Consider the following 25,769-nt stretch of genomic DNA (forward strand, 5'->3'; position numbering starts at 1 on the left):
TTTAATTCCATGTATACGAAATTCTAGAAAAGGGATATCTAATCTAGAGTGTCAGAAAGCAGATCAGGGTTGTACGGAGCCAGAGGTAGGGAGCAGATTAACTGCTAGAAGCTACCTTTTTGGACACAAGAAATGTTTTGTATCTTGATTGATGAGATGTCTTGGGGAAAGGGAAAATTGCACAAGAAAAATGAATGAAATTTACAGATAATAAGGTGGCATGATAAAAATTATATTTATATTATAAGTCAAGTAAAAAGAGGCCTATGAAACTGAATCAAGAAGTGACAGATAGATTAATGAAAAAGAATGGAACACCCAGAAATACTCTATTATCCATGATACCTAAGGATACCTATTTTAAAATAAATAATGGCTGTGATAATTATTTGATTCTAGTTATATAAAAAGCATTCCATGTAAAAGTAAAATTATGTGAACTAGAAGAAGAATACGGTTAATATGTACATGATCTCAGATTGAGGAATGACTTTTTAGCATAAAAACCAAGGAAGAAACCATAAAGTATGACCAATAGATTTCACGGCACATGAATTTAAAACTTCTGTAACATAAACACTATAAACTAGACAAATGACAAAAAAAAAAAAACTTAGGGAAATATTTTCAGTGTAAAGTAGAAAAGGAATTTATATATATAAAGAACTATTAATGAAGAAAAAGAACACCCCAGTTGAACACCAAGTGAAGAATATAAACATACATTTTAAAAAATTAAATATTCAAGCAGCTCATGAATGTGTCAAAATGTGTTCAATCTTCTTAAAATCTAATAAAAATTAATTAAAATAATGACATATCATTTTTACCATTATAGCCATGACCATTAACACCAATGTATATCACAGAATTTTTAAAAGTAGTTATTTAGGAAATCAACTAAATATATGGTAATGCAAGTCTATAAAAATAAATTATGATGTATCCATGATAATGCAGGAATTAAGAAATCTATATAGTCCATAAATATACACATATAGTCCTCATTTTAGCTGTAATATATAATGTATATACAGGGCACTCTAAATGCACATTTGTGCACATACAAACATATTTATTGTAATAGAGCTGGAAGGAAATAAACCAATACCTTAATTGTAGTTTGTGATGATGGTAATAATTGGAGTCGATTTTTCATCTGTTTTTCTATATTTTTCTGTGTGTTTTCTCTCTCCTGTATTTTAATCTTTTCTGAGTATTCTAGATCTAACATACTCTTTGTTAGTGTTATGAGGAAAAATGGTTTAAACAGACTTCAGTTAATTAAAAACTGGTAACAAGTAATGTTACCAGCAAAAAGATGAAGGTATTTAGAACAGAAAAATAAGCACTGATTTTGTTTGAAAATTTAACAAATTCAGGTTCTGGGGACTAGACTAAGTAATGCTACTGTGATTAGAAATTTAGTAGCAGGGGCACAGTATTGGATTTCATTGCCAAATGTGTAGAAAGATGATGACTCTAGCAGTAATCTCAACAGAGCAGTACACAGAAAGAATTCTGAAAATCTTCTTAGGTTTCAAATTATAGAAGCAATTAAATTTTTTTTAAATATCAAAGATATATGAAGTTAGGATTAATGATTCTAGGTTGTTCAGCTCTGTCTCTGAAATATATTTCCATTATCGCTGCAATGGCTGTGAAGAGGAGGACAAGGAGATCAAATGGACAGAGTCTAGAGGTGTGGACAGCACCTTGGACGTGGACAGCTGAGACCCAGGTAACTCTAGCTTCTCTCAAACCTCCCTTGTGACTCTGAGCAAATTTTTTTCTCCTCTCACTTCTGAGCCTCAGTTTCTTTAAATGGAAGGAGTCGAAACAAATGGTCCCCTATGACTTGTGTTATTCTAATATTCTTTGATTTCAAACCCATTTGTGCACTCGGTTAGCTGCTGAGACAAGTTAGTCTGTCTTGCAACTTTCAGCATTGACCAAATGAATAACAGAGGGGCCTCAAAACCCAGTCATAAAAAGTTACCAATCCTAACACATCCTGGAAAGATTTAACCCTTCTTCCTTCCTCTGAAAATCCTCTGAAACCCACATTTATCCCCAAAAGCCTGCATGAAAACCTCCTTCCTTCTCTTTCTCCATTTCTGAAAACGAAATGTATTTGTTAACAGCAATAACAGTAACATCAATAATGTCAATAATTGCTTATGTTTATTTAGGAATCACTCCATGTAGGAACTGTACTGTTTTATATTTGCTATCCTTTCCCTCATTTTATGTTTGAAGAAAGTGAAATTTAAAAAGATTAAATGGGGCTTCCCTGGTGGCGCAGTGGTTAAGAATCCGCCTGCTAATGCTTGGGACACGGGTTCAAGCCGTGGTTCCGGGAAGATCCCACATGCCGCGGCGCAACTAAGCCCGTGTGCCACAACTACTGAAGCTGTGCACTAGAGCCCACAAGCCACAACTACTGAAGCCCGCATGCCTAGAGCCCATGTTCCGCAATAAGAGAAGCCACCACAATGAGAAGCCCACGCACCACAATGAAGAGTAGCCCCCGCTCACCACAACTAGAGAAAGCCCACACGCAGTAACGAAGACCCAATGCAGCCAAAAATAAATAAATTAAATAAATAAATAAAATTAATGGACCTGTGGAAGGTCACACAGTTAGAAGCAACAGAATATTTGTGGGTGAGATCTGAAAAGCATGAGCTTATTTATGGCACAAGTTATTATGCAAACAGTTGAGCAACATAAATAAGACTCTATCAGAAGTTCACTAACTCGATTATTTATTCATGTGTAATAAGAAGAATGAAGACCTTCTGGGGCCAGCAGAATTCCAGATAACAAACGGCTGACTGATTTGATACTATAAGACAATTAACTGAATTGAAGACAGAGGTTTGCATGGCCATAGAGCCAGTTGAGACAAAACTGTAGGTAGAAGTTTAAAATCCCTGAAGGCTTGTGACAGAAAGTGATACAGTATGTTTAATTTTCTGATTCTGAAGCAATCAAAGCACATTTTGAAAACATACATTTATTTAACATGTCACAAGAAATCAAGATATTCAATCAGTAACTTTTTCAACTATGCAAATGTTTGGAAAACTGTCGAAAATGAAGCTGACTACACAAGCAGAATAAAGTAGGTGACTGATAAGTCTTTAGACCAGGAATTCCCAAGCATGAGTTTAAAAATGGGTGTAAAAAATGACCGGGAAAGTTTATTTAAATGTATTGTTAGTTTTCTGGGCCATCCCCAGAGATTCTGATTTGGTAGGTACACCTACATTTTTAAATGCATAACTCAGGGAATTCTGATATACATAGTCCATACAGGTCTAACATAACTGTACACAGGTAGATACAGTGTGAAGCCCTACACCTGGAAATTACTCTGAGAGAATTACAGAGAAAATGCATGTGGAAGAAAACACAGTGGATTATTCTAACCTAATTTATATTGCTTTATAATTGACCAAATCACTCATTTATGTTATCTCTTTCGAGCTTTGCAATGCACTGAGATAGTATTATAAATTTTACTTCCATTTTAAAATGAGTGAACTGATGTTCAAGGAGGTTAAGTGATTTGGCCTAGGAGAACAAGCCACCAGAACTAGCCACCACTACTATACATTACAAAAACATAAAATGCCTATCAAGAGAATTCCAAGTGAGTAAAATATAAATAATAAACTGTATATTATTACCATTTAGATTCTGTATTTGAATGTAAAACTCAAACATTTCCAGAATGTACTTTTAGCTCACATATACAATTGAAAAGAAATAAGGAATAATTTGAATTTCTAGCTGACATTTTAAGGTTATTCAAGTATGCATTCAAGAATTTTTTTAAAAGAAATTTAAAATGAAGGAAATGGACTGCTTTTGCAAAATCTCTACAAAAAACTATTCATTGTGAATTGTAAATTTGCTACTTTTCTTATTACCATAAAGTAGAACAAGTAGTCCTACTTTATTACCATAAAGTAGTAAATGATATTACTAAAATTAGTAAACTTTATTACCATAAGCCAGTAAACCAGGACAATAAAGTTCTACTTTATTACTGTAAACTTGTTTTGGTTTAGTGTAATAGGACAAAAAAAAAGTTGTAGAGTATGTTTATACTGTTTATTTTAAAATTGACAATTTACCCATGTAAAAATTTTCCTCAAAAGTAGGGTTATTTGAACAAATGAAATTGAAACAAGATGTTTATTAAGTCATGATTTCTAAATACTGAATTAATTTCTCTATTACTAAATTATTCTAAATTTCTCCTGAATATTTATATTTGTTCTCTATTTATAACTCCTTGTAAAAGATTTTCTAGTTACTAATTATCTAGAAAGTAAAATAAAATACAGAACATACAATTTACCAAGCACACATACATGCACACACACACACAAACTTTCTTCATAATAATCTGTTTGATATAATTAGTGTCATAATCATAGTATATTTTTATACCATAATATCATATCATTCTTTATTCCAGAATACAGACCATACTGATTATTTTATACATAATTATTAAAGATAAATCAAAGCATTAGTTCTTACCAGATCTTGCCCAGCACATCAAACAGAGAAAAATGTATACTCTCATTTGGAATCTGATAAAAGTAAAAGAAGCACTCAGGTTCACCAAAAAAGAAATTCTGAAATTCATTAAGGTTTCTCTGGTAGGATTGTCACAGTCTGGTAGGTTTTAATGTAAAATACCCCTGGCTTTTGCTCCTCCCTGTTTGTTGAAAAGGTGAGGCAGTTTGTTTTCTCCAATTTAGCTTGTACTTGTGAGAAGGATTTTTAAGTTAAAGACTGTAATAAGTCACAAACATTCAGCTACACAAGTTGAATTTAAGGGAAAGAAAAAGCTAAAAATATCTTTCTTTATTCCTCTTAACCTCAGGATTTCAGAAGTGGTTGGGAAGAATATGTTTCTTGAAAGCCTAAAGCAAATGTAATGTTAGAAAATGTTAGAAATGAGAAGTGTCAGAAAAAGTTGTGGTTTATGTTCATTTTGATTACAAACTAAGTTGTCTTTATACACCATAAAATCAATAATAAAATCCATATCCACCAAGCTGCCAAGTATAAAATATGGCCCTTTTATATTTATGTCATTTTGCAACCCAAACTCAGTGGCTATTTTAAAATTCAAAATGCTAGCCTGTCTCTTGAGACCTACTATTTGAAAATATAAAAAAATTTTCTGTTTTCAATGTAACAAACATTTAAAAATTATTACAGGATTTCTTTTCACATGTTTACTTATTTTTTCCCTTATTTTCCTTCTTAGAAATGGACTTTAGTAGGCAAGGAAAATAGAGAATTGTTATTCTCTATGTACATGCCTTGTAAGTTCAAAAATTAAATTTGTGTTTTGGAAACTCAAATCTCTGTAAATTTCCAAAAATACTTTAAGAACAGATCTGTTTAATTTACCTCAATCAGTAGAAACTATGCTGAGGTCTGGGGAGGTGTTTCAGAGGAACTGCAAACAAAATGAGGCGTTCATTTAAAAATCATGAAAAATGTAACCACTGATGAGATGTCATCATTATTTTGGCCTGCTTGATCTCTTGGAATTTTATGTGAGACTTCAGTTTTAAAAGGGTGCCACCGTGATAATTTGACTGGAGACCAACAAATAACCTAGGTCCTTCCATACCATTTAGCTGTAACAAGTACGCTTTTCTAACAAAGATATAAGTAAACTACATCTTTTCAGAATGTGGGAAGAAAGATAATATGTCATTCATCTTAAGAGAAATTCTTAATAAGTTTATAATCAAATTAATAGATAAGTCTTTCCTATTTAACATATCATTTTCCTTTGGCTCTGTGCTTTTGATGTGACACTGTAATATGAATCTTGCAAATTATTTTCATCTTAGCCATTCTAAAGTGCTCATTGAAAATATCAAGTTGGCATTTAAGACAATACATGGCAGAGTTTCAAAATATAAAATTATATTTCATTTTCATATTTTTCACTTACTGTCAATACTGAGAAAGTTGGGATTGTTCATGGCCATTGCATTAAATAGCAAAATATTGAGGAAGGATGAAATATTATATAAAAGGCCTATAGTTTAGTAAGACAATATATATGTACTATTTAGTCTCCTTGGATATAAAAATAATTATTTTAAGAACCTTGCAGACATGCATACAATATAAATCATACTATAAGACTGAAAATGAGAATGATGATGATGAAGATATAAAATTGATGGAGCCCTATGCATCAGGCAAGCTTCTAGGCACTCTATAGCTAATTACAGTAGGTAGTTGAGTCGTATTTATTGAGATGAGGAAGTCATTTTTTTGTCAGAATATATTGTGGCACAAAAAGTTGAATAATTTAGCAACATGTGTCAAAATGCTTAATGATCTTACCATTTGGTTCCGTAATTAAATATCCAAGATACTTTCCCACAGAAATACTAACACATGTGCACAAAGATATATGAGCAAGGAAGTTCATCTCAGCATTTTTATAATAGCCAAAAAATGGAAACAATATAAACGTCTAACAGTGGGGGATTAGTCTAATTATATACATACTGTGAATTAAAATTAATGATGTAGAGAAATCAGTATTTATTGGTGTAGAAAGCCTTCATTACATGGTTTTGGGGTTATAAAAGGCAAGCTAAAAAACAGTATGTATAGTAAGGTTTATTTTCCTAAAATATGCTTCATGTATATATGTATAGATCAAAGTTAGGAGGATTTTCCTCCAAAATGTTTATATCTGCATGGTAGACTCGATGATTTTCACTCTCTTAGTTATCTCTTTAAATATTATGAACACGTCTTTACAATAAACATCTTATGTAAGTAAAGCAACACAAAGTTATATTTACTTGGGACAAATATGGTTAAGAAAATCAGAATAAAGACAAAAAGACAGTAAGAAGAAAACAATGAAGACAAAATTGAGGTCAGTTTTTAAAAGGCATCCACTGCACTCCCTTAACATTAATTTCCCAAGTTTCTCCATTCATTCATTCATGTGTTCACTCATTTATGCAACTTTTATTAAGTATCTATTAATTTCCAGACTTAACTTAGTTGCTGGACATACAAAGTAGAGACATTCATTTAGTCAAAGTGTATTATTTCAACAACTATTTATGATACATCTACAGAGGTGTCAGGGATTGTTCTAGGTACCAAAATATATTTATCCTATAGTACTTCACAGTGAGGAGGGCTTGGAAAAGGTATATCTATGAAACTATGGAACCACACAGGTGGAACAGCCAGCTAATCTACAGTGCAGAATGGGAAACCTTGCAGGAAATGCTGTCTACAAAAGAGACAAAAGAGCTGAACTACAAAAGAGAATAAGTCACCTGGGCAAAAAAGGGGAGAAAGGAACTCTAGAGCTCTAGATATATCTGTATCTATATCTATCTATGTATACACACACACATACATTTTCATTTTTGATGTCTTCATGCAGTTAGGGGTATAAGACATCCTGATATGAGTGAAGAAAGGCTAATTCTTTATTCATTAATTTAACCCATTAAACCTTACACGTGACTAATGGCCCAAGAAATTCTGAGAATAAAGTGGATTCTTTTTTACCTAGCACTAGGTTTATCACCATGCATTCACTCAATTTCAATTAGGAAACACAGTAAGCTTACATTAGAAAAACTCTCTCTCTCTCTCTCTCTCTCTCTCTCTCTCTCTGTATGTATATATATATATACAGAGAGAGAGAGAGAGAGAGAGAGAGAGGTCAAATTCTGAGCAAACAGCTAACTGCATTGAGCTGGCCTTCAGAGCTTAAAACATTAAATAATTACTCTAGAAGTACATGGGCCATAAACTTATGTACTGCCAGAAGAAAAGAGGATGTGATAAGAACACCAAAATCATACACACTGTAGACAAAGAATGACGCAAATTTCAATCCAGCAAGAAAATATAATCATGACTTATATGCACTACATATTTTACAATGAAATCTGAAGTTACAGCTCCCAGATAAGCAGTGTCTGAGGGGAAGTTAAAGAGAAAATATCTTGGTTTGGATAAAATTTATGGGGTAAATGAATTTTAAAAATAAATAGGTCTGCACATAATAGAGACCTGCAAGTGTACACTCATTTGATCAACATATATTTGTTACATGCCTACAATGTGCAAGTTTTCTCAACCCACTCCTACCCTACTACAACAATATTGATGATAGAAGAAAGAAAAAATGAAGACAGGACTTATAGATTCATAATATATCAACCAAAGGTAACTACTGAAAGTTACTGACACATGATTTTATATTTATATGATCAAGAAGTCTGTTTCTCCCATTACGCTGTACGGTTTAGGAGGGCAGATCTTTATACTCACCTTTGTTTCCCAAGGATTAAAAACAGTGCCTGGCATGTACTGAGCACTCAGAAAATATCTATTAAATGAGGTAATTATATTAGTCCAATCCATTCCTTAAGAAACAGAACTTGAATTCCAAAAAGTGAAATTACTTGCTTAAAGTCATAAAATTAAGTATTGTCAGAGTTCAGTTAGAAATCAGGATTCCAAACATGTGTCCCTTTTCATTAGAAAAGATGATTTCTTTGGTCCAGTAACCATGTAAAAGAATACCTTTTCAATTAAAAATGAATTATCACCACACCTAAGTAAAGGCCAAATAGTCTCCTGATTACTTGCATGATATTTACAGGAAGATTTCAGGGTCCTATGTAGACATATCATATCAGAAAGGAAGCCAAGTTAACAGTTGACAGTTAATTTATCAAAGCACTGAGATTCTAAGTTTTCTTCCTCCTTTCTTTTAATTATCTTTATTGTTTTTAGGATTTTTTTTTCAATCCTCAAGTAAGAATTAATTCTTCACCCTAGCCCCACAGCTTACAAAGTACAGCCCTGATACAAAATACAAACATTGGATCCTACTACAATCACCCAGCAGCCATCCTCAAGAATTCTGGCTTCAGTAACAAAACTTGCTATATTCTTTCCGGTATTCCTTGGTATAGTCTGTTTTCTCAAGTTCAAATGCCTTCTGCAGTCCACCTAAAACCTGTGTCCATTTTCAAAGACTTCACTAGGGAGCCCTTCCTAGGTAAATAAACTAATTCTATTACTCTACTGTATCCACATCCATGCATGCATGCATGCACTCACTCTTTCAAAAAGTATTTTATGAAGAATACAAATTTCAAATCCCAATGATTTATTCATTTACTCTTTGGAAGCAAAGAAATTAGTCTTCCCCCATTAGCCTGGGAGCTTCTGTAATGAAGTTAGTATGTTTTAAATCACCTCTATAGTCATTTTATTTAAAATGTTTGTTGAATAAATCCAAACTCTATCATAATGTCGTGCCCTGGGAAATGAAGGAACCTCCATAAGCAAGAGGTCAAGGCCCCTTGCACACTAATCTTACTTATTCTCACTCACTCTCCCAAGGTCCCAGCCGGATCCGGGGCGTGGCGAAGGCGCGCTGGGCGGTTACCACGGGGTGCTGGGGGCGTGGCGCCGCAGCCTCGCTCCGCCCCTTGCGCGCTTACTCTCGTAGCCGGCTCCGCTGGTGAGGAGAGGGGGCGTGGTCTCGAGGCCTCCTCCGTTCTTGGGCCGAGGCGAAGGCATGTTCCCTGCTCAGGAGGAAGCCGACAGGACGGTGTTTGTGGGAAATTTAGAGGCCCGAGTGCGGGAAGAGATTCTTTACGAGCTGTTCCTTCAGGTACTGTCGGCGGGGAAGGGGTGGCTGAAGGGCGGGGCGCGTCGAGCCGGAAGCGCAGCCAGAGGGGCGGGCCGCACCTGAACCATCCGGAGCCCGGCCCTCTTCCCTCCCCGTCCTGTGCCTTGGTTTTAATTTAGTTCCGCTTTGGCGCACCTGTCTCCAGGTGAGCAACTGGGTAGTGAAGTGACAGAGTGCGCCCCTTCCGCATCCCTTCCGCATCCCATCCCCACTGCAGAGTCCTGGGGTGAGCAGTGACAGGGCCCCCTTCAACCCCCAGCCCTGAGTAAGGGCTTTTCAGAGGCTGCCTGGGCCTTGGGTGTGTTCAGGCGAAACACAAAACAGCCCTGTCGCTGTCTTGCTTCAGGTAATAAGCACCTCACGCCTTACATCCCGCGAAATGAGAGGAATACGTTTTAACATGTTTCCATATACATTACTTATTCCCCCCAAGCCCTTTTACACGGCAAGTATTTTTACTCCAGAATGATAAATGACATTTGAAATGATCTGGGCAGCCAAATCATGACTGTGACCAATTGATTCCCTGGCCAGTTCCCTTTATTTCATACCAAGAGGATCTTATGAAAACTTTTCCAGACCTGGTACCTCCAGGATTAAAACTCCTGTCTCCTGTAAACACTCACCTACTGTATACACATAGGTCTCACTTGCTAAAGAGATGTCTTCATTCAGCCTTTCATTTAACCATTTAATGATCCACAATTATGTGACAAACAGTAAGTAAGGTGCTGGACATACAAATTTAAGAGACAGCCCTTGGTCTTCCTAAAAGGAGACATTTCAAATTAATTACCATGATTTAAGATAATCTGCAAAAAAGAGGGACACATAGTATAGAAAAGTTGTTTAGAGTGTGAATTCTGATGTCAGCAGTGTGACTTTGGCCAAGTAAGTGAATAGCTCAGTGCCCAGTTTCCTCAAATGTCAACGGGAGTAATAGTATCCACAATATGATGTGGTGTGAAGATTGAATAAACTAATCCAAATAAAACAAAACTGAACCTGGCCCTTACTAAGTGTTTGCTGCTGCTGCCACTACTAATATCACTACTATTACTATCAGTAATACTACTGATACTAACATCAAGAGAAATCAAGAGTGACTTCCTCCTATCAGAATAAGGGCAAGTTCAAAGGGAACAATAGCAAAACTAAATATCAAAGGCTAAGTATGAGTACCAGAGGTGAAAGGGGTTCTTTATGTAGTTTCTGAAAGGCTCTACCTTCATCTCTGAACTAAAGCACCCCTCTGTTAATTACAGATACACACAATTTGATAGAATTTCCTCCAGGAACTCAGTTTCCTTTCCTGGACATAAAACATTTTTATTATTTGAAAAATATTGTTGATTTTAAGGCTTTTATTCTTATTCTTCTAACTTGCCATCTTTTTAAAACTCACCCTTTTTAATCTACTCTAATACTTGTCTTTACCTATGGTTATTTTTTCTCCCAGTATTACTTGAAACTTATCATTCTAACTTAAAAAAAAAAGGGGGGGGGGGAAGGAAGGTAGGGAGAGAGGGAGGAAGGGGAGGAAGGAGGGGGAGAGAGAGAGAATGAAAGAAAACTTATAGTTCTTTTTCTCCAGGAGGCTTCTTTCATGTTGAGCCAACAAAAAAGGAGCAGAGGGGACTGATGAGGGGAATGGGATAGGCATGAAGGCCCCCATGCACATATATTATTTCTAGTCAGTAGGGACTGGATCTATATCAGTTGTATGTGGATCTACAAGATAGATAGGTAGATCTCATTGTTTATAATTTCTCCCTAAACGAAATGTTCATCTCTTTTAACAGTTCAGACAACCAAGCATACATTTTTATTTTTGCCTAAGCCCTTCTGTATTCTAGAAGAATTTGCTAAAGTGAGGTATCTTTTAGGAAGGCTTCAACCCAGCAAAAGTTAGCAGATCTTGACAACTGGCCACACTGTTTATGTGTTTCATTCTGTTTTAAAGAGACTAAAAAGTTTTGATGTGATTGTTGCTACTAGCAAGCCTTCTTGTTGGACTTTATCTTTAAAAATGCATGGGCATAGTTTTGAATTTGTGAAACTCAAAGCATGTAAGCACATTCTGTCCATTTGCAATTTCATATATTTAATATCAGCAGTGGAAAAGTACTGATTAAAATTGATTTATTTTATTACTATATATAGTTATCCTTTTTACTGGTTTCTTTCAAATTTCTGCTTATCCTTGGAAGAGTGGAAATCAGTATCAATATCTTTGTACTTTTAACCAAGAAATACTGAAATAGAGATTTCAAGGGGAAAGATAATGAATTCAGTTTCAAATATGTTGAGTTTGAAACACAATCACATGGAGGTCTCTAGGAGACTGTCTCCATGAATGAGGCATGAATGGGAAAAATAGATTTGTTGATGCGGTGGCTCTTGAAGACAAGCGAGGGTGAGCTACTCTCTGGGAAAGCAGAGAATAAAAAAAGAAAGATTGAATCTTAAAATACAGCATCATTTTGAAGACGATAATTAACATTTTTCTTTAGACTAAAAGCAATTTCTTAATATACTTAGCCAACTCAACAGAGATCAGTAATCAATCATTAAAGTACATTGGAAAACTATGAGCCCTTCCCCATTAACTCTTAGCTATTGTGAGTCTTGGTGAGCACTTCCTCAAATCACTATCATGGTGGAGAGGTAACATTCTTTTGGTTGTAATTAACACATTTTAACAATAGTTGGCTCTGCTTTTTTACTCTGTATTGCTAATTATAGGTTTTATTATCAATAAAATCTGAATATTTTCAATTTATTTTATTTTATTCTATTTTCATAATACACCATAGAGTAATATTTTCCTGTTGTTGGATTTAGAGCCTTCCTCATTTTTCATTCTTATAAATAATGCACCTACCTAAAAGTGTTAAACATATTAAAACATTTTTCCCTTTGAGAATATTTACCAAATGGGATTACCAGATCAAAATACAGTTTCTATACAGATCAAAAATTTAGTTTCTCCTGTGAAAATGTTTAATCTTGTCAGAAAAAATTAGGCTTTGATGTAACGTTACCAGTTTCTTTATGATAAGCCAAAGAACATTGGGTTTGTCATTTCAATTATTTTTGAGTTATACACTGTTAATATGTGTGGAGACATAGTAGTATTTTAACCTTAGATTTAAATGCACTCTAAATTGTTTTTTTAGGCCTAACATAAGGGTAACATACCTTTCCTTTTAAGATTTGAAACTATTACCTAAAATTTTCCTGATCTTAACACCATAAATGTTTTTTGATGAGACAGAAAAATGCCAAGAAAGTGTGATGAAGTATGATATTTATTGTTAGGAAAATACATTATTAACAGAGCTACATAAAGCTGTTATTGCTAACAGATTTTTTTTTAGTTTAAAGTTGAATATACTTGATTTTCTTGGTGTAAAAAAATCTTTAGATTTATGAGAAAATAATTTTTAAGTTTCTTACAGGCTGGGCCATTAACCAAAGTGACTATATGCAAAGACAGAGAAGGAAAGCCGAAGTCTTTTGGGTTTGTCTGCTTTAAACACCCAGAATCGGTGTCTTACGCCATAGCTTTGCTGAATGGAATTCGTTTATATGGAAGACCAATTAATGTGCAGTATCGATTTGGTAGGTTTCGTCACTGATGAATCTTCCAAGTGTGTTTTGTTGGTGGTGCTGTTCCCAGAGGTGTAAACATTTTTGTTTTCTATATTATAGCCTAAGACCAAAAGAGTGCCCCTGTAGTCTCTTAAAGTTTCTCAGAACACATTCATAATGTTATGCAATTAGTTAATATTACCAATTAGGTTGCCAACTCTATAGCATCTTTTCTGTATTAAAATTTTAAATGTTCTATTTTAATGTCAGCCAGCAAATAGCTATGATAGTTGCTACTGGCTGTTAAAAATTCAACAAATCTAAATGAACTGGGGACACCCAACTCTAGCTTCTATATAACAAGGCTATTTGCTGATCTTCTTGTCAATGGTATCAAATATCTACTATTTGGAAGATAGGGTGGGTGCCTAGTCCTTCTCCTGATGTTACCATGCTATACATATCACCCTGGATCTGAGTCCCTGTAAAAGCAGCTGGCCAAAGGCTGACCCTTAATGGAAGAAAGCTTCCTGACATGAACGGCCTCAAACGCCTTCTCCTGCTACACGTCAAGAACTGATCATCTTTGATTAGATGCCCAGAGAACATTGTACTATTGCTCTAGCCCTTTCATAGTTTGAGGGACTGATAGAGGCAATGCTTATGCTTTTGCGGCAATGTTTGCAATGCTTATGTTGCCTACCTCCCCTAATGATTCAGGTTTATTTATGTATCTCTTGTTTGTTTGGTTTTTATTCTTCTTGCTATACTAAAAAAAATAAATAAGAATAAGAAAGCAATGCCTTGTTGCAAAGGAAAAGCATAACTTTGCATTTCGTTTTGTTTTTTTTTGTCTTTGCAAAGATAATTAATTGGTTGCATCATGCTCTCACGTACTGTCCCGTTAACTCGTACTGACTGGTAAAACGGGCCAGGCCATATCGTGTTCTGACACATCCCCAGCCAGCTGCTCATTATCCTCTGTCAGGTTGCATTCACTTTTGTCAGTACAGTTCAGAGAACTCATGCCTTCTACACAGGAGGCAAATAACACTGATTATTTGCCATTTTTAGTTTCCAGGTGTGTATTTGACATTTTTAGTTTCCAGGTGTGTAGAACCAAATAGCATCACCTGTCTTATATGGCCCCGTGTCAACATAATTCTTTTCTACACCCATTGCTTTGGACAAAGCTTGGTTATAATTCAGTCATTTATAGTGATGTAAGCAACCTATAAATATTACTGGGGAGATCAAAGATATATTCATGTATCTTATATGGAATTTTTTTAAATGGTTTAACGTGAGAACTCCAAAAACTTGTACCATGAAGTAATCTGTTATTCTGTTTCTTTTAAAGGGAGCTCTCGCTCTTGTGATCCAGCTAACCAAAGTTTTGAGAGCTGTGTTAAGATAAATTCACACAGCTACAGGTAATTAAAAATATTTTTTTCGTAAAGGTAAAGCAAATAAATATGGTCTCACGCCAGGAAGGGTTTTTATATATTCTGGACTACTGTAAAACCTTACTATTTAGACATAGGATAATATTAAGGAATTCACTTTTCCTGAAAACATGAAAAACGACAGAAAATATTTTCATTTAAAGTTCAGTCAACATTTTCTGCAGTAGGTGGGAGAGATATATATTTGTGGCATTCTTTATAGGTTACTGCATACTTTTCATAACTGTTAAATCACTTAAGCATCCAAAGTCTCATTACGATGGATCACAGAGACACTATTATCCATATTTTATACTTGAATAAACATAGAGATGCAAAAGTTAACTAATTGCCAAGGGCACAAAGATGAAAAAGTGATAGTTGCTAGGCTTAAAATTAAGCCTTCTGACATTAAGCCACTCTACTGTTTATTTTACTATTTTTAAAAACTTCTCTATGGTAATTTTCAAAATATTCTCAAGTTTTGTGTAGGCTGATTTCTCGATGCAATGGTAGCCTGCAAGGACACTCTCAGTTCAGCTATACCAAAGGTCATGGAACAGAAATTCTCCCAAACCAAATTAACGTGCTCAAATAGCACCATTTAGTAAAGCAATTTAAAAGATACAGTCAAAAGCAAAAGGAAAGGGGCTTCCCTGGTGGCGCAGTGGTTGAGAATCTGCCTGCCAATGCAGGGGACACGGGTTCGAGCCCTGGTCTGGGAAGATCCCACATGCCGCGTAGCAACAAGGCCCGTGAGCCATAATTGCTGAGCCCGCACCTCTGGAGCCTGTGCTCTGCAACAAGAGAGGCCGCGATAGTGAGAGGCCCGTCCACCGCGATGAAGAGTGGCCCCCACTTGCCGCAACTAGAGAAAGCCCTCGCACGGAAACGAAGACCCAACACGGCCATAAATAAGTAAATAAATAAATAAATAAATAAATAAAATTTAAAAAATAAAAGCAAAAGGAAAGATACTGGATAGTGAAAAGCAAAAGGAAAGATAGTGGATAGTTAGCATAAAGGGGCGGAAGGAGCATACTAGCTGAGTTCTGATTACACTAATATTCATATGCCCTGTTTCTCTCTCTGCTGCGTCAACCTTCCCCACTGATAGTGTGGTCATGAACCCTAGAGTTGAGATTTGAGTAAGGAATTCCATTCAGATAGAAAGATCCTGGAGCTAGTCTCACTCACTTGCTCTCTCAAAAAGACATAGAGGCAAATACACCTGGCTACAGAAGGAGCTAGATGCTCACAGGTTCTATCTGAGTTTCTTAGGCAGAACAAAAACAAGAAGAGCAGAATAACTGTTAGCTCATAGGTGCCATGATAAGGACTAGGTATTTCCTTCCCTTTCTTTCTGTGAGTAACAATCTTATTTGTTCCATCATATTTTCTATCCGATCTATCTGTGGCATCTCTTAAAACATACTAACTTATTTATTATGCATATTTAATATATACTATGAATTCTGCCTGTGTCTCCCAAGTCACTTGCTTATTCTGTTTCTAACACAGTTTCATTGCTATCTCATAAACTCATATCAGCTGAGTTCTGGCTACACTAATATTCGTAGACCCTGTTTCTCTCTCTGCTGCATCAGCTTCATCAGTGTAGCTTACTTAAAGCCTACCCTAAGCATTTCTTGTGAGTTTCATCCATCCCTGTTGTTTTCTTGCTTTCTGTAGCAGAACTGAGTATTCTCCAGTTAGGCTAACAACAGCTGAACCTCCCATGCCTGCTAATTATATCAGCCCTCCTAGGCATGGAAGAGTGGCCTCTTAGAACGGACAATTTCCCAGTCTTATCTTTAGGAGAAGTACTGCACTCCAAGTATAACACGGGGTGCTCCACGTCTTTATTCTCCCCCACGTTTCGGTATCAGTGAAATAGAGACAAAATAGGTACTGAAACCAGACTGCCTGAATTTGAATCCTGCCTCTGTCACTTTATTAACCTTGGACAAATTATCACACTGTACCCCGTCTCTAAAATGAGGATAATACCTCAGAAGGTTATTGTGAGAATCAAATTTTATAATAAATTCAAGGTATTTAAAATACTGAGCACATAGCAAGTATCCAGTAAATACTTTCAGCGAATGTTAGCAAAAAGGGGTAGTGATTCACTTCCTTCATATGAGAGGAACTATGGACTCATGAATTGAGCCATGTAGGTAATATAAAAGCTTCCCCTCTTCTTCTAGTGGGAAAAGATACGTCTTTTTTCTCAGGAGTTTGGAAAAAAACAAGCTATTGCTAGGTTTGGGGCAGAAGAAGAAAGACTAGATAAACAACTAGGAGATGGCAGTAACTCGCATTCTCTACTTATGTTTGATGTACTTTTAATCATCACAGATTCTAGGGTAGAAGATCAGAAATATGTGTATATTCCATAATACTCCACTTCACTGGTTGTACCTTATTCTTCTAGTATGTGCTACATTATAAAGGAAGAATAGGAAAAGGTTATCATGTTCTAGAAGTGTTGTGCAGAGAAAAATGGTGCACTTGTTATACCCTATAGTCTTTCTTGGAAATGGGTTTTTGTGCCTGTTATTGCCTCTTAGGCAATAAACAGTTCTGTTTTTAATAAATAGTTCCTGTATTAGCGTGCTAAGGCTACCATAAAAAGTACTGCAAACAGAGTGCTTATACACAGAAATGAATTGTCTCACAGTTCTGAAGCCTCAAAGTCCAAGATCAAGGTGTCTGCTAGATTTCTTTATCAGGGTTGTGAGAAAGAATCTGTCCTGTGCCTCTCTCATAGCTTCTCCCGGTTTGTTGGCAATCTTTGATATTCCTTGGCTTGTACAAGCATCACCCGGCTCTCTGCCTTCATCTTCATATGGTGTTCTCCCTGTGTGCATCCGTCTCCAAATTTCCCCTTTTGATTATAGTAAGTAAGGGTACCTGTTTAGCCCATCCTACTCCAGTATGACCTCCTTTTAGCTAATTACATCTGCAACAACGCTGTTTCCAAATAAGGTCACATTCTGAACTATTGGGGGTTAGGACTTCAACATATAAATTTTGAGTTGACATGGTTCAACACACAGCTCCTCCCAATTTACATGTGATTCCTCTGTGGAGACAACTATGCATGCCCTGAGATTCACATAGGAAAGATAGTGGTTTTAGAAAGTCTGCAGCTGTTTTCATAACGGTGCTAATCTCACCACCTCTGTTACTGGGTTGTATCTTCCCCACTCTATAACTTCATTGCACTTTTTATCTTGTTTCTTTTCCATCACTTACCCCACACACATGTTCCAATCTCCTTGAACTCTACCTCCAAATCATGCTGTTACATTTTTTACCCTTCCTCTCACTGAAAAATTATCCTTCGCATCCTTACCTCCTGTTCACTTCTTAACCCCATTGTTATGTGGAAGTTATTCTTTTAAAGGTTATCAGGAACCTTCTGATCAACAATTGAGTAGCTTTGGTGCTTACCCAGTTTACTGTTCTGTAACACCCGACACTAAGTATTTCCTTAATGAAATGCATCTTCCACTGGCTTCTGTGATACTACTCTCACCACTTACCAATGCCTGTCAATCTGACTGCTTCCTGTTGTTCTCCTGCCCTTGCCTTTGCCTCCACCTGCCTGTATTAATTTCACCCTTCCCCACAGTAAACTTCCTGTCCTAAGATTAGTAGTATTAGCATTAAAATTGTGGAATACAATGGAGCAAGTAGACTAATGACTAGCTGTAGAGTCTAGTCAGTATGCGTACCATTGGAATTTATTAGACATCTCCATAGAAGCAAATATTACATGTATAAATAAAACTTCAGGACACTACTGCTTTTAAATTAGGGATTGGTATTGTTTTAAATAGTGTGTGGAAGAAATCAGCAAATATGTGTTCATGTCAACATAAGAAGACCATTTAGGAAAGAACATAATTTTTGTAGTTAAACAGTGAAGATTCCTTCAAAAGTAAACTGAGAAAATTTCTACCTTTCTTTCGCTTTTTTTTTTTTGTAGAAGATTGAATGCACCCTTGGTGATTATTAATGACTGGCTTTGCTTTCTTCATATCTAAGTGTTCTTTGTCTTTATACAACTATAACATTGATTAACATTTTCCTATCAGAAAGCCAAATGTGACTCTAAATATTGAGATTTCAATATGTAGCAATTAGTAAGACTTGCAGTACTGCTGTGTCACTACATTATCAGTGTAATAATGATCGTGTGTTTAAAGTTATCCTAATTGAGTTCTTTCAGAGAAGCTCTTTTTTTTAAATTATGAAGACCTATCTTATTTTAAGAATAAAGGACATTTATGCACAGGAATTTTAACTTTGTGTTACTTCTTTTACGTCCCCCAAGAAATGAAGAAGTCGTGGGCAGAACTTCCTTTCCCATGCAGTTCTCTCCAATTAATAACGCAGCTTTACCTCAGGAATATCTTTTCTTTCCGAAGATGGTAAGTTTGATATGCCTTTGGTTCAATATATAGCATGATACAAACTATAAAGAACATGAAAACTACTTGGAACTTAAGCTGCTCAAATCTAAACCTAGAATGAAGGCAGCAGCTGCCCTGAGTTCTATGCCCCAATGGCAGTCTGCTCTAATGCAATCATCTGAAATCCTACACATAGTACGTAAGCAAACAGCCAGTGTGTCAACAGAAAAGGAGCAGGTGCTAGTGATGATACACTGTGGTACAAGTAAAATTTGACTATAGAGTTCTCATTTAAATTGATATAGCCACTGTATAAAACAGTATGGAGATTCCTTAAAAAACTAGAAAATAGAACTACCATATGACCCAGAAAGCCCACTACTGGGCATATACCCATAACCCATGTATCCCAATGTTCATTGCAGCACTATTTACAATAGCCAGGACATGGAAACAACCTAAATGTCCATCTACAGATGAATGGATAAAGAAGATGTGGCACATATATACAATGGAATATTACTCAGCCATAAAAGGAAATGAAATTGGGTCATTTATAGAGATGTGGATGGACCTAGAGTCTGTCATACAGAGTGAAGTAAGTCAGAAAGAGAAAAACAAATGTCGTATATTAACGCATATATGTGGAATCTAGAAAAATGGCACAGATAGACCTATTTTCAGGGCAGGAATAGAAATGCAAACGTAGAGAATGGACACATGGCCACAGAAGGGGAAAGAGAGGGTGGGATCAATTGGGAGATTAGGTTTGACATAAATACACTACCATGTGTAAAATAGATAGCTATTGGGAACCTGCTGTGTAGCACAGGGAGCTCAGCTCGGTGCTCTGTGATGACCTAGATGGGTGGGATGGAGGGGAAGGAAGGTCCAAGAGGGAGGGGATGTATGTATACATATAGCTGATTCACTTCATTGTACAGCAGGAACTAACAGCATTGTAAAGCAATTATACTCCAATAAAAAAAAATGTGGAAAAAAATGACTATTTTAAAAGATATGTTTTTAGAATCAAATAATTTCATTTAGTAAAACATTTTGGTAGAATGTAATCATCAATCACAAATATATTGCTTTTGGACATGGATATTTTTAAAAATAAATTTCTTCTTTTAACTAAAGGCAAAGATTCTCAACTGGTCGAGTAAACTACATTATTTCCAAAGACTCTCAAAAATATGGTTCTGGCCTAGAAATCATAATGATGGTCTATATTGTTAAAGGGGAACTTATGAAATTTTTTTCTTCTAACTCCTCATTTTATACATAATAAAATTGAGGTTCAGAGGTATTAATCAACAAGCCCAAGATTATACAACTTGTTAATAAAAGATGTGGGACTATAACACAGGTATTCTGATTCACAGGATGTGAATTCAGATTTTTCAAATAGCCATTTTCACTTGGCAAACATAAGGAAAATTGATAATTTAACTTTCAGAAAAAACTTTTCATAGTTATAGTGAGATATTAATAAACAGCCAGTTCTTATCTAAGACTGTCAATATCTTCTTTCTGGCATTTTTTTTTATCTTTGATGAGATAAGAAACACACACACACACACAAGATCATGTTATCTCTATTAATCTTTAATCTACTTCGAGTTAAAAACTAGTTTAAAAACAAGAAAGTGTCTATCTTAACAATTGAAAACTGCTGTACAATATGGTGGCCATCAGCCATCCATAAGGAGCTGAGTTTTAAATTTTTTTTAATTTTAATTAATTAAAATTTAAATTTAAAAACAGACTTGATTCAGTTATTGAAAAACTTTTAAGTATGTTTGAAAGAACTTGGGTAGTATATCTACTTTTTCAACTAAATTTTATGTAATCTAAATTCAGGTGAAGTATTTTCAATGAAAATTCACCATCCAAATTAAATATGCTATAAAAGGCACACCAAATTTCAAAGACTTAGTATAAAAAAAGTAAAATATCTCATTAACAATTTTTATATTGGTTACTTGTTGAAATGATAATATTTTGGATATTTGGGGATAAATAAATTACATTATTTAACTGCACCTGTTTCATTTTTATTTTCATATTGTGGCTACTAGAAGATTTAAAACTACATACGTGGCTTACATTATATTTTGATAGGACAGCACTAATCTGTATTGCAGTAAGCTATACATTACCTTGAATCTTTATGTTAACCATTTATGGAAACTACCATATCCCTAGTATGAAAAGTCACTGTCCTTCTTATACCAGCACATGGTTTGGTTTGCTTGTAGTTATTTGTGTAATGAATGTAAACTGTTAACTTTTTTTTTTTTTTAACTTTGTGGGCTTGTTTTGGTAGATGAATGTTTGTGGGTTTTTTCCACAGCAGTGGCATGCATATAATCCAGCACTGCAGCTTCCTTACTATGAGATGACAGCACCACTTCCTAATAACACTTCTGTGTCTTCCTCACTGAATTGTGTTCCAGATCTAGAGGCTGGACCCAGCTCTTATGAATGGGCTCACCAACAACCAAGTGACTCTGACCTTTATCAGATGAATAAACGCAAGAGGCAAAAACAAACCAGTGATAGTGATAGTAGCACAGAAAACAGTAGAGAAAATGAATATAGCCAAAATTTCCGAAAGTGTAAGAAAAAAAGATACTAGTATTTACATTCTAATGAAATGTATCTACACTGGTCTTCATTCTCTTAAAAGAAAAGAAAAATCTGTATTCCACTAAATGACCAATTCCATGGCTTTCTTGTCTTCTTTGAAATATATAATAATATGACATCTGATTTGCTCTTCAATTTTTGTCTTGAATGACGAAAACTTAAAAATAATATAGTATGCTTTTATAATGTATGTATAGTATGTATAGTATGCTTTTGTAATGGTGTTGTTAACAAGAAATGCACTTTGAGTTGTTATATTTTAGTATTATAATGAACTTGCAATAAACTATTAATCAAAAGTCACTGAGCACTTATGGATAAGGCACCATGCTCTTCTAGACTGTCGCCTGTAACCCTCAGCTGTAAATAGGCTGAGATGAGAAGTGGAGTGGTCAATTTTCTGAATGAAACTAGTGCAAATATTTGAGTTGCATGTTTTTCCTAAGAAGACAGAATAAGCAGAGTTTAGTTTCCTCTATTACTAATATTTAATTTTTTATGTCTAAATATGTTGTCTCTGAGCCTTATTCTCATACACGTTTATTTAATAATATGAGGATGTATCACAGTGATACCAAAGGAAAGATGATTATCACATGGCTAGTTTTTGGTCCTTCCCTTTTCATATGATTGTGTATAAATAGGAATACCTGCCTTTAGTTGGCTATGTCATTATTTATTATCCACCTCTTTTGCCAGCTGGGTTTGAGAGCGTGTATTCGACACATTTAAATCTTGGTAATGAATAATAAATGGAATGATATTTCATTAATGTATGATATTTAATGTTTATCATCAAATCAAGTTTCCTATTTCTGAATCATTTATTTTCAGAAGGTAATTAGACTACATGTAAAATTAATGATTTATTTGGACGAGTTTGTTAACTTTGTAGCTCATTATAAACTAGAATGATGAAAATATTTATTTATTAAAGCTAATTGAAAGGATCTCACAACTTCATTGGGGGTTAACCACCCAATTCAATAGGAAAAGCCATTCTTTGATATCTCTTTTGCATGTTGCATAGCACTTTATAGGTATTTATTATTTAAAATAATAAAAATATTTTTAACAAAATGAGTAACTGAATTTAACTTTTGTTTATAAATATACAATGCAGTAGCGTTTTAAATGTAAATATTAGTCTATTTCCATCTGATCAACATGAAAAACTAAATTCTGCTTGATGTAGCTTGACCTATATAACTTCATGTTCCTGAATATTCAAACTAAAAAAGATGACCTTTTTTTTTTTTTAAATTCACACTTTTGCAATTTAGAATCATACCAAAGGAAAAATATCTTTCTATGTAAATAGGAAATAATATATATTTAAACACATTAACTTCACCTTAGCCTTTCCTTCAACTCTTAAACCTTACAGTTTCCCTAAGGCCCAAATTATTTCATTGTGATTGACATTATAGGGAATATATATATATATAAGCAATATCTTAGCAAGTAAGGGTGGCATATTTTTTTTAAAAATTATCTTGAAATATTGTTACATGAACTAAAATCTTAGTTGCAAGTAATTCTTGCAACTTCTTCCATCACAGGCAGGAATTATCTGGATATCAACTCTACCAAGTCAAGCAATTTGAACCAAGCAGAAGGCAAATTCACCTATCTACATTGGTGTATTTTGTTATTAGAAAATATAAAACTTTCCTTAAAAAGGTTAATATCATCTACAATCCTGTGTGATTTTAAATTTTCAATTTTCCCAATGTTATATCTTTGAGTTAAAAATTATTTAAATTATTTTCCTTCAGTATTTAAATTATCTTTCCAATTTTAATTCTCCACTCTCAAAATCTATTTATTTAAGTATATATGTACACATTCTACTTCAAATGCTAGAAGCTTGGACTTTGTGAACAATCATGTTTTTATTCTCATTCACTACTTTATTTTGTAAATGAGTTTCTGTAATATTGAAAAACAAGGCAGTTGAAGAACAAGACGGAAATTACATTTAAAGTTGGTCAAAAAGATGAATGCAGAACACACCCTTGAAATCTTTGCTGAAATGACACGTCCTGAGGTATGGTTTCAAATGTATTGCTGTTAAAACGAGTATATCACCTTTGAAATATTAGCATTAAATGCAGCTATAGTAAGATAATAACTAATTTATTGTAACATGATTATTATAAAATTCTGATGTAATAATGTTTTTGGTAACAGTTTAATGAAAGAAACAGCGTTAAGAATTATTACCGTTCCTTTAGCACCGTCCAGGTGCTGGGGCATTGTACACTGACGTGTAGTCAACCCCTTCCTTTGTATGGCTAAAATAATAACTGATGGGTGATTAGAGAGTGAGATTTCTCCCTCTTGCCAGTACTTCCAAAGCGGCATCCCCAGACCTTTTTCTCCTGTGCCTACAGAGCATACCTGGGTGTCTCGTTAGCACTGCAATTCAACACTTTCAATTTTACCCTAATTTTTTTCTCTCCAGATATTTTCTTCTTTGACCAACTTGGGCCAATATTCTACTATGGACCAGTTGCTGGAGGGTTTCGACAATTGTTGACCTCGTTTCAGTGACTTAACAGAGAGCTGTTCAGTCCCTCTTAGCCCACTTGCATGCTTCAATGGTAAGGAAGCACTCTTGATGTCAGACACTTAGAGAAATGAAAATAGACCCATTTATCAGGATGGTGAACAAAATGAAAAGATAGATGTGACACTGGTTGTTCAGCTTCATCTCAATTTAAACATATTTAAGAGCTGGGTGTATTCTCCCTCAGGGTGGATGTGGCCTGTTGCAGATGTGATTTCAGTAGCTATTTCCGGAGGAAGACTTGCCTGTTTGGTTCCCAGTCTTCCCTCTCTCTAGGAAGGGGCGGAAGGCTGGAGGAGTAGAGTTACCTCCTATAATATCATCCTAAAGAACCGATGGCACACCAACTGCAGCCACTCCGGTCTGTGTTCAAAGCTCAGGAGCTTTAGAGTGTCCATATCCTACCGCTATTTTCTATTTCTGTACATCCCAGTAAAGCTAGTTAAATCAGAATTGAGTTTGTCTCTCATTAATTTATGTACCATCAAGAAAAGTAAATTAATAGCATGGGTGTGATGTTGGTGAAAAATGAGCACTAATATATAAATCTCTATAGAAATCACATTTAACTTCAGAAAGCTCAGAAAAACCTCTTTTTAACAAAGATGATATCTACATCTATACCTCAAGCCCACAAAAGTTCAGTGAGCACAGCCTCTCCAGTCTGCACTAAGCAATATTTGCTGAGGTGGTTAGTGATGATGTTTTTCTGCCCAATCAGGATGAGATCTATGAGGTCACATGTCCCCCCAGCTAACTGTGGGCTAAGTCTCTTTATTCCCAATCATGCCCAACCTGCAAAAATTACTTCATGTACATGCAGAAACTACCTTCGCAAGTGAGACAAGTGATCTATTATCTGGTTCCTGGTAAAACTTACTTTTGAGCTTCCAGTACTACCTTGTTACATTATCAACAGGTTATATATTGATTAAGAAACACACAAGCTACTTGCATTGTAGTTAGAGAACATAACCAGTAGGTAAGGATACTAATATATTTCCTGTGTTATAAAGTCTGGGAAGGATTGAGCCCAAAAAGCCTGTATACTGCAAGGAACCTGGATCTAACAATAATTGGCACAGCTACTTGACCTTGCCTGAGGAGCTTAATAAATGAAAACATTTTTAGATGCATACTGTTGATCAGTCCAGCACACTAGTTGAATCCTAATAATTAATGTCTTTGCTTCTATTTTTAAATGAGAAAAATGGTAATATCCTGGATAGAAAAACAGCCCTCATCTCAGCCACCTATCCCAGTCTGAAAGTATCTTCGTTATTCTATTCCATCTCCAAGTCAATCACAAGTGAAACATTGCAGACTCTCCTGCA

General features: G+C 35.1%; 2 protein-coding genes across 3 annotated transcripts in view; one reads left to right on the top strand and one right to left on the bottom strand.

Moving 5' to 3' along the window:
- The window catches only part of LIPI (lipase I), a 72,675-nt gene extending 63,198 nt beyond the window's left edge, over positions 1 to 9,477 (bottom strand). The window contains exon 1 of the mRNA XM_068545713.1: positions 9,431 to 9,477. The gene's annotated coding sequence lies outside the window, so the exon portion shown is untranslated. The remainder of the gene's footprint in view (positions 1 to 9,430) is intronic.
- A 154-nt stretch (positions 9,478 to 9,631) lies between these two features.
- On the top strand, positions 9,632 to 21,852 carry RBM11 (RNA binding motif protein 11). Of its 2 annotated transcripts, none has more exons than XM_068545714.1 (5): positions 9,632 to 9,717; positions 13,197 to 13,369; positions 14,700 to 14,772; positions 19,130 to 19,226; positions 21,541 to 21,852. In XM_068545714.1, the coding sequence occupies exons 1-5, from the start codon at positions 9,632 to 9,634 to the stop codon at positions 21,850 to 21,852; spliced, it is 741 nt and encodes a 246-aa protein (XP_068401815.1). The 2 variants fall into 2 exon arrangements, with proteins under 2 accessions (XP_068401815.1, XP_068401816.1); XM_068545715.1 differs by having other exon boundaries at positions 21,568 to 21,852.
- Positions 21,853 to 25,769: the final 3,917 nt, after the last annotated feature.

This window comes from Eschrichtius robustus, chromosome 6 (genome assembly GCF_028021215.1).
Source record: "Eschrichtius robustus isolate mEscRob2 chromosome 6, mEscRob2.pri, whole genome shotgun sequence".
Taxonomy (NCBI): Eukaryota; Metazoa; Chordata; class Mammalia; order Artiodactyla; family Eschrichtiidae; genus Eschrichtius; species Eschrichtius robustus.

What these genes read in the sequence shown, in the direction of transcription:
- RBM11 (XM_068545714.1), top strand. Translation starts at nt 9,632, where the DNA reads ATGTTCCCTGCTCAGGAGGAAGCCGACAGGACGGTGTTTGTGGGAAAT. An exon ending in TAATGTGCAGTATCGATTTG is followed by an intron (nt 13,370 to 14,699) that starts GTAGGTTTCGTC and finishes TTTCTTTTAAAG; the next exon opens with GGAGCTCTCGCTCTTGTGAT. An exon ending in ATCTTTTCTTTCCGAAGATG is followed by an intron (nt 19,227 to 21,540) that starts GTAAGTTTGATA and finishes TTGTTTTGGTAG; the next exon opens with ATGAATGTTTGTGGGTTTTT.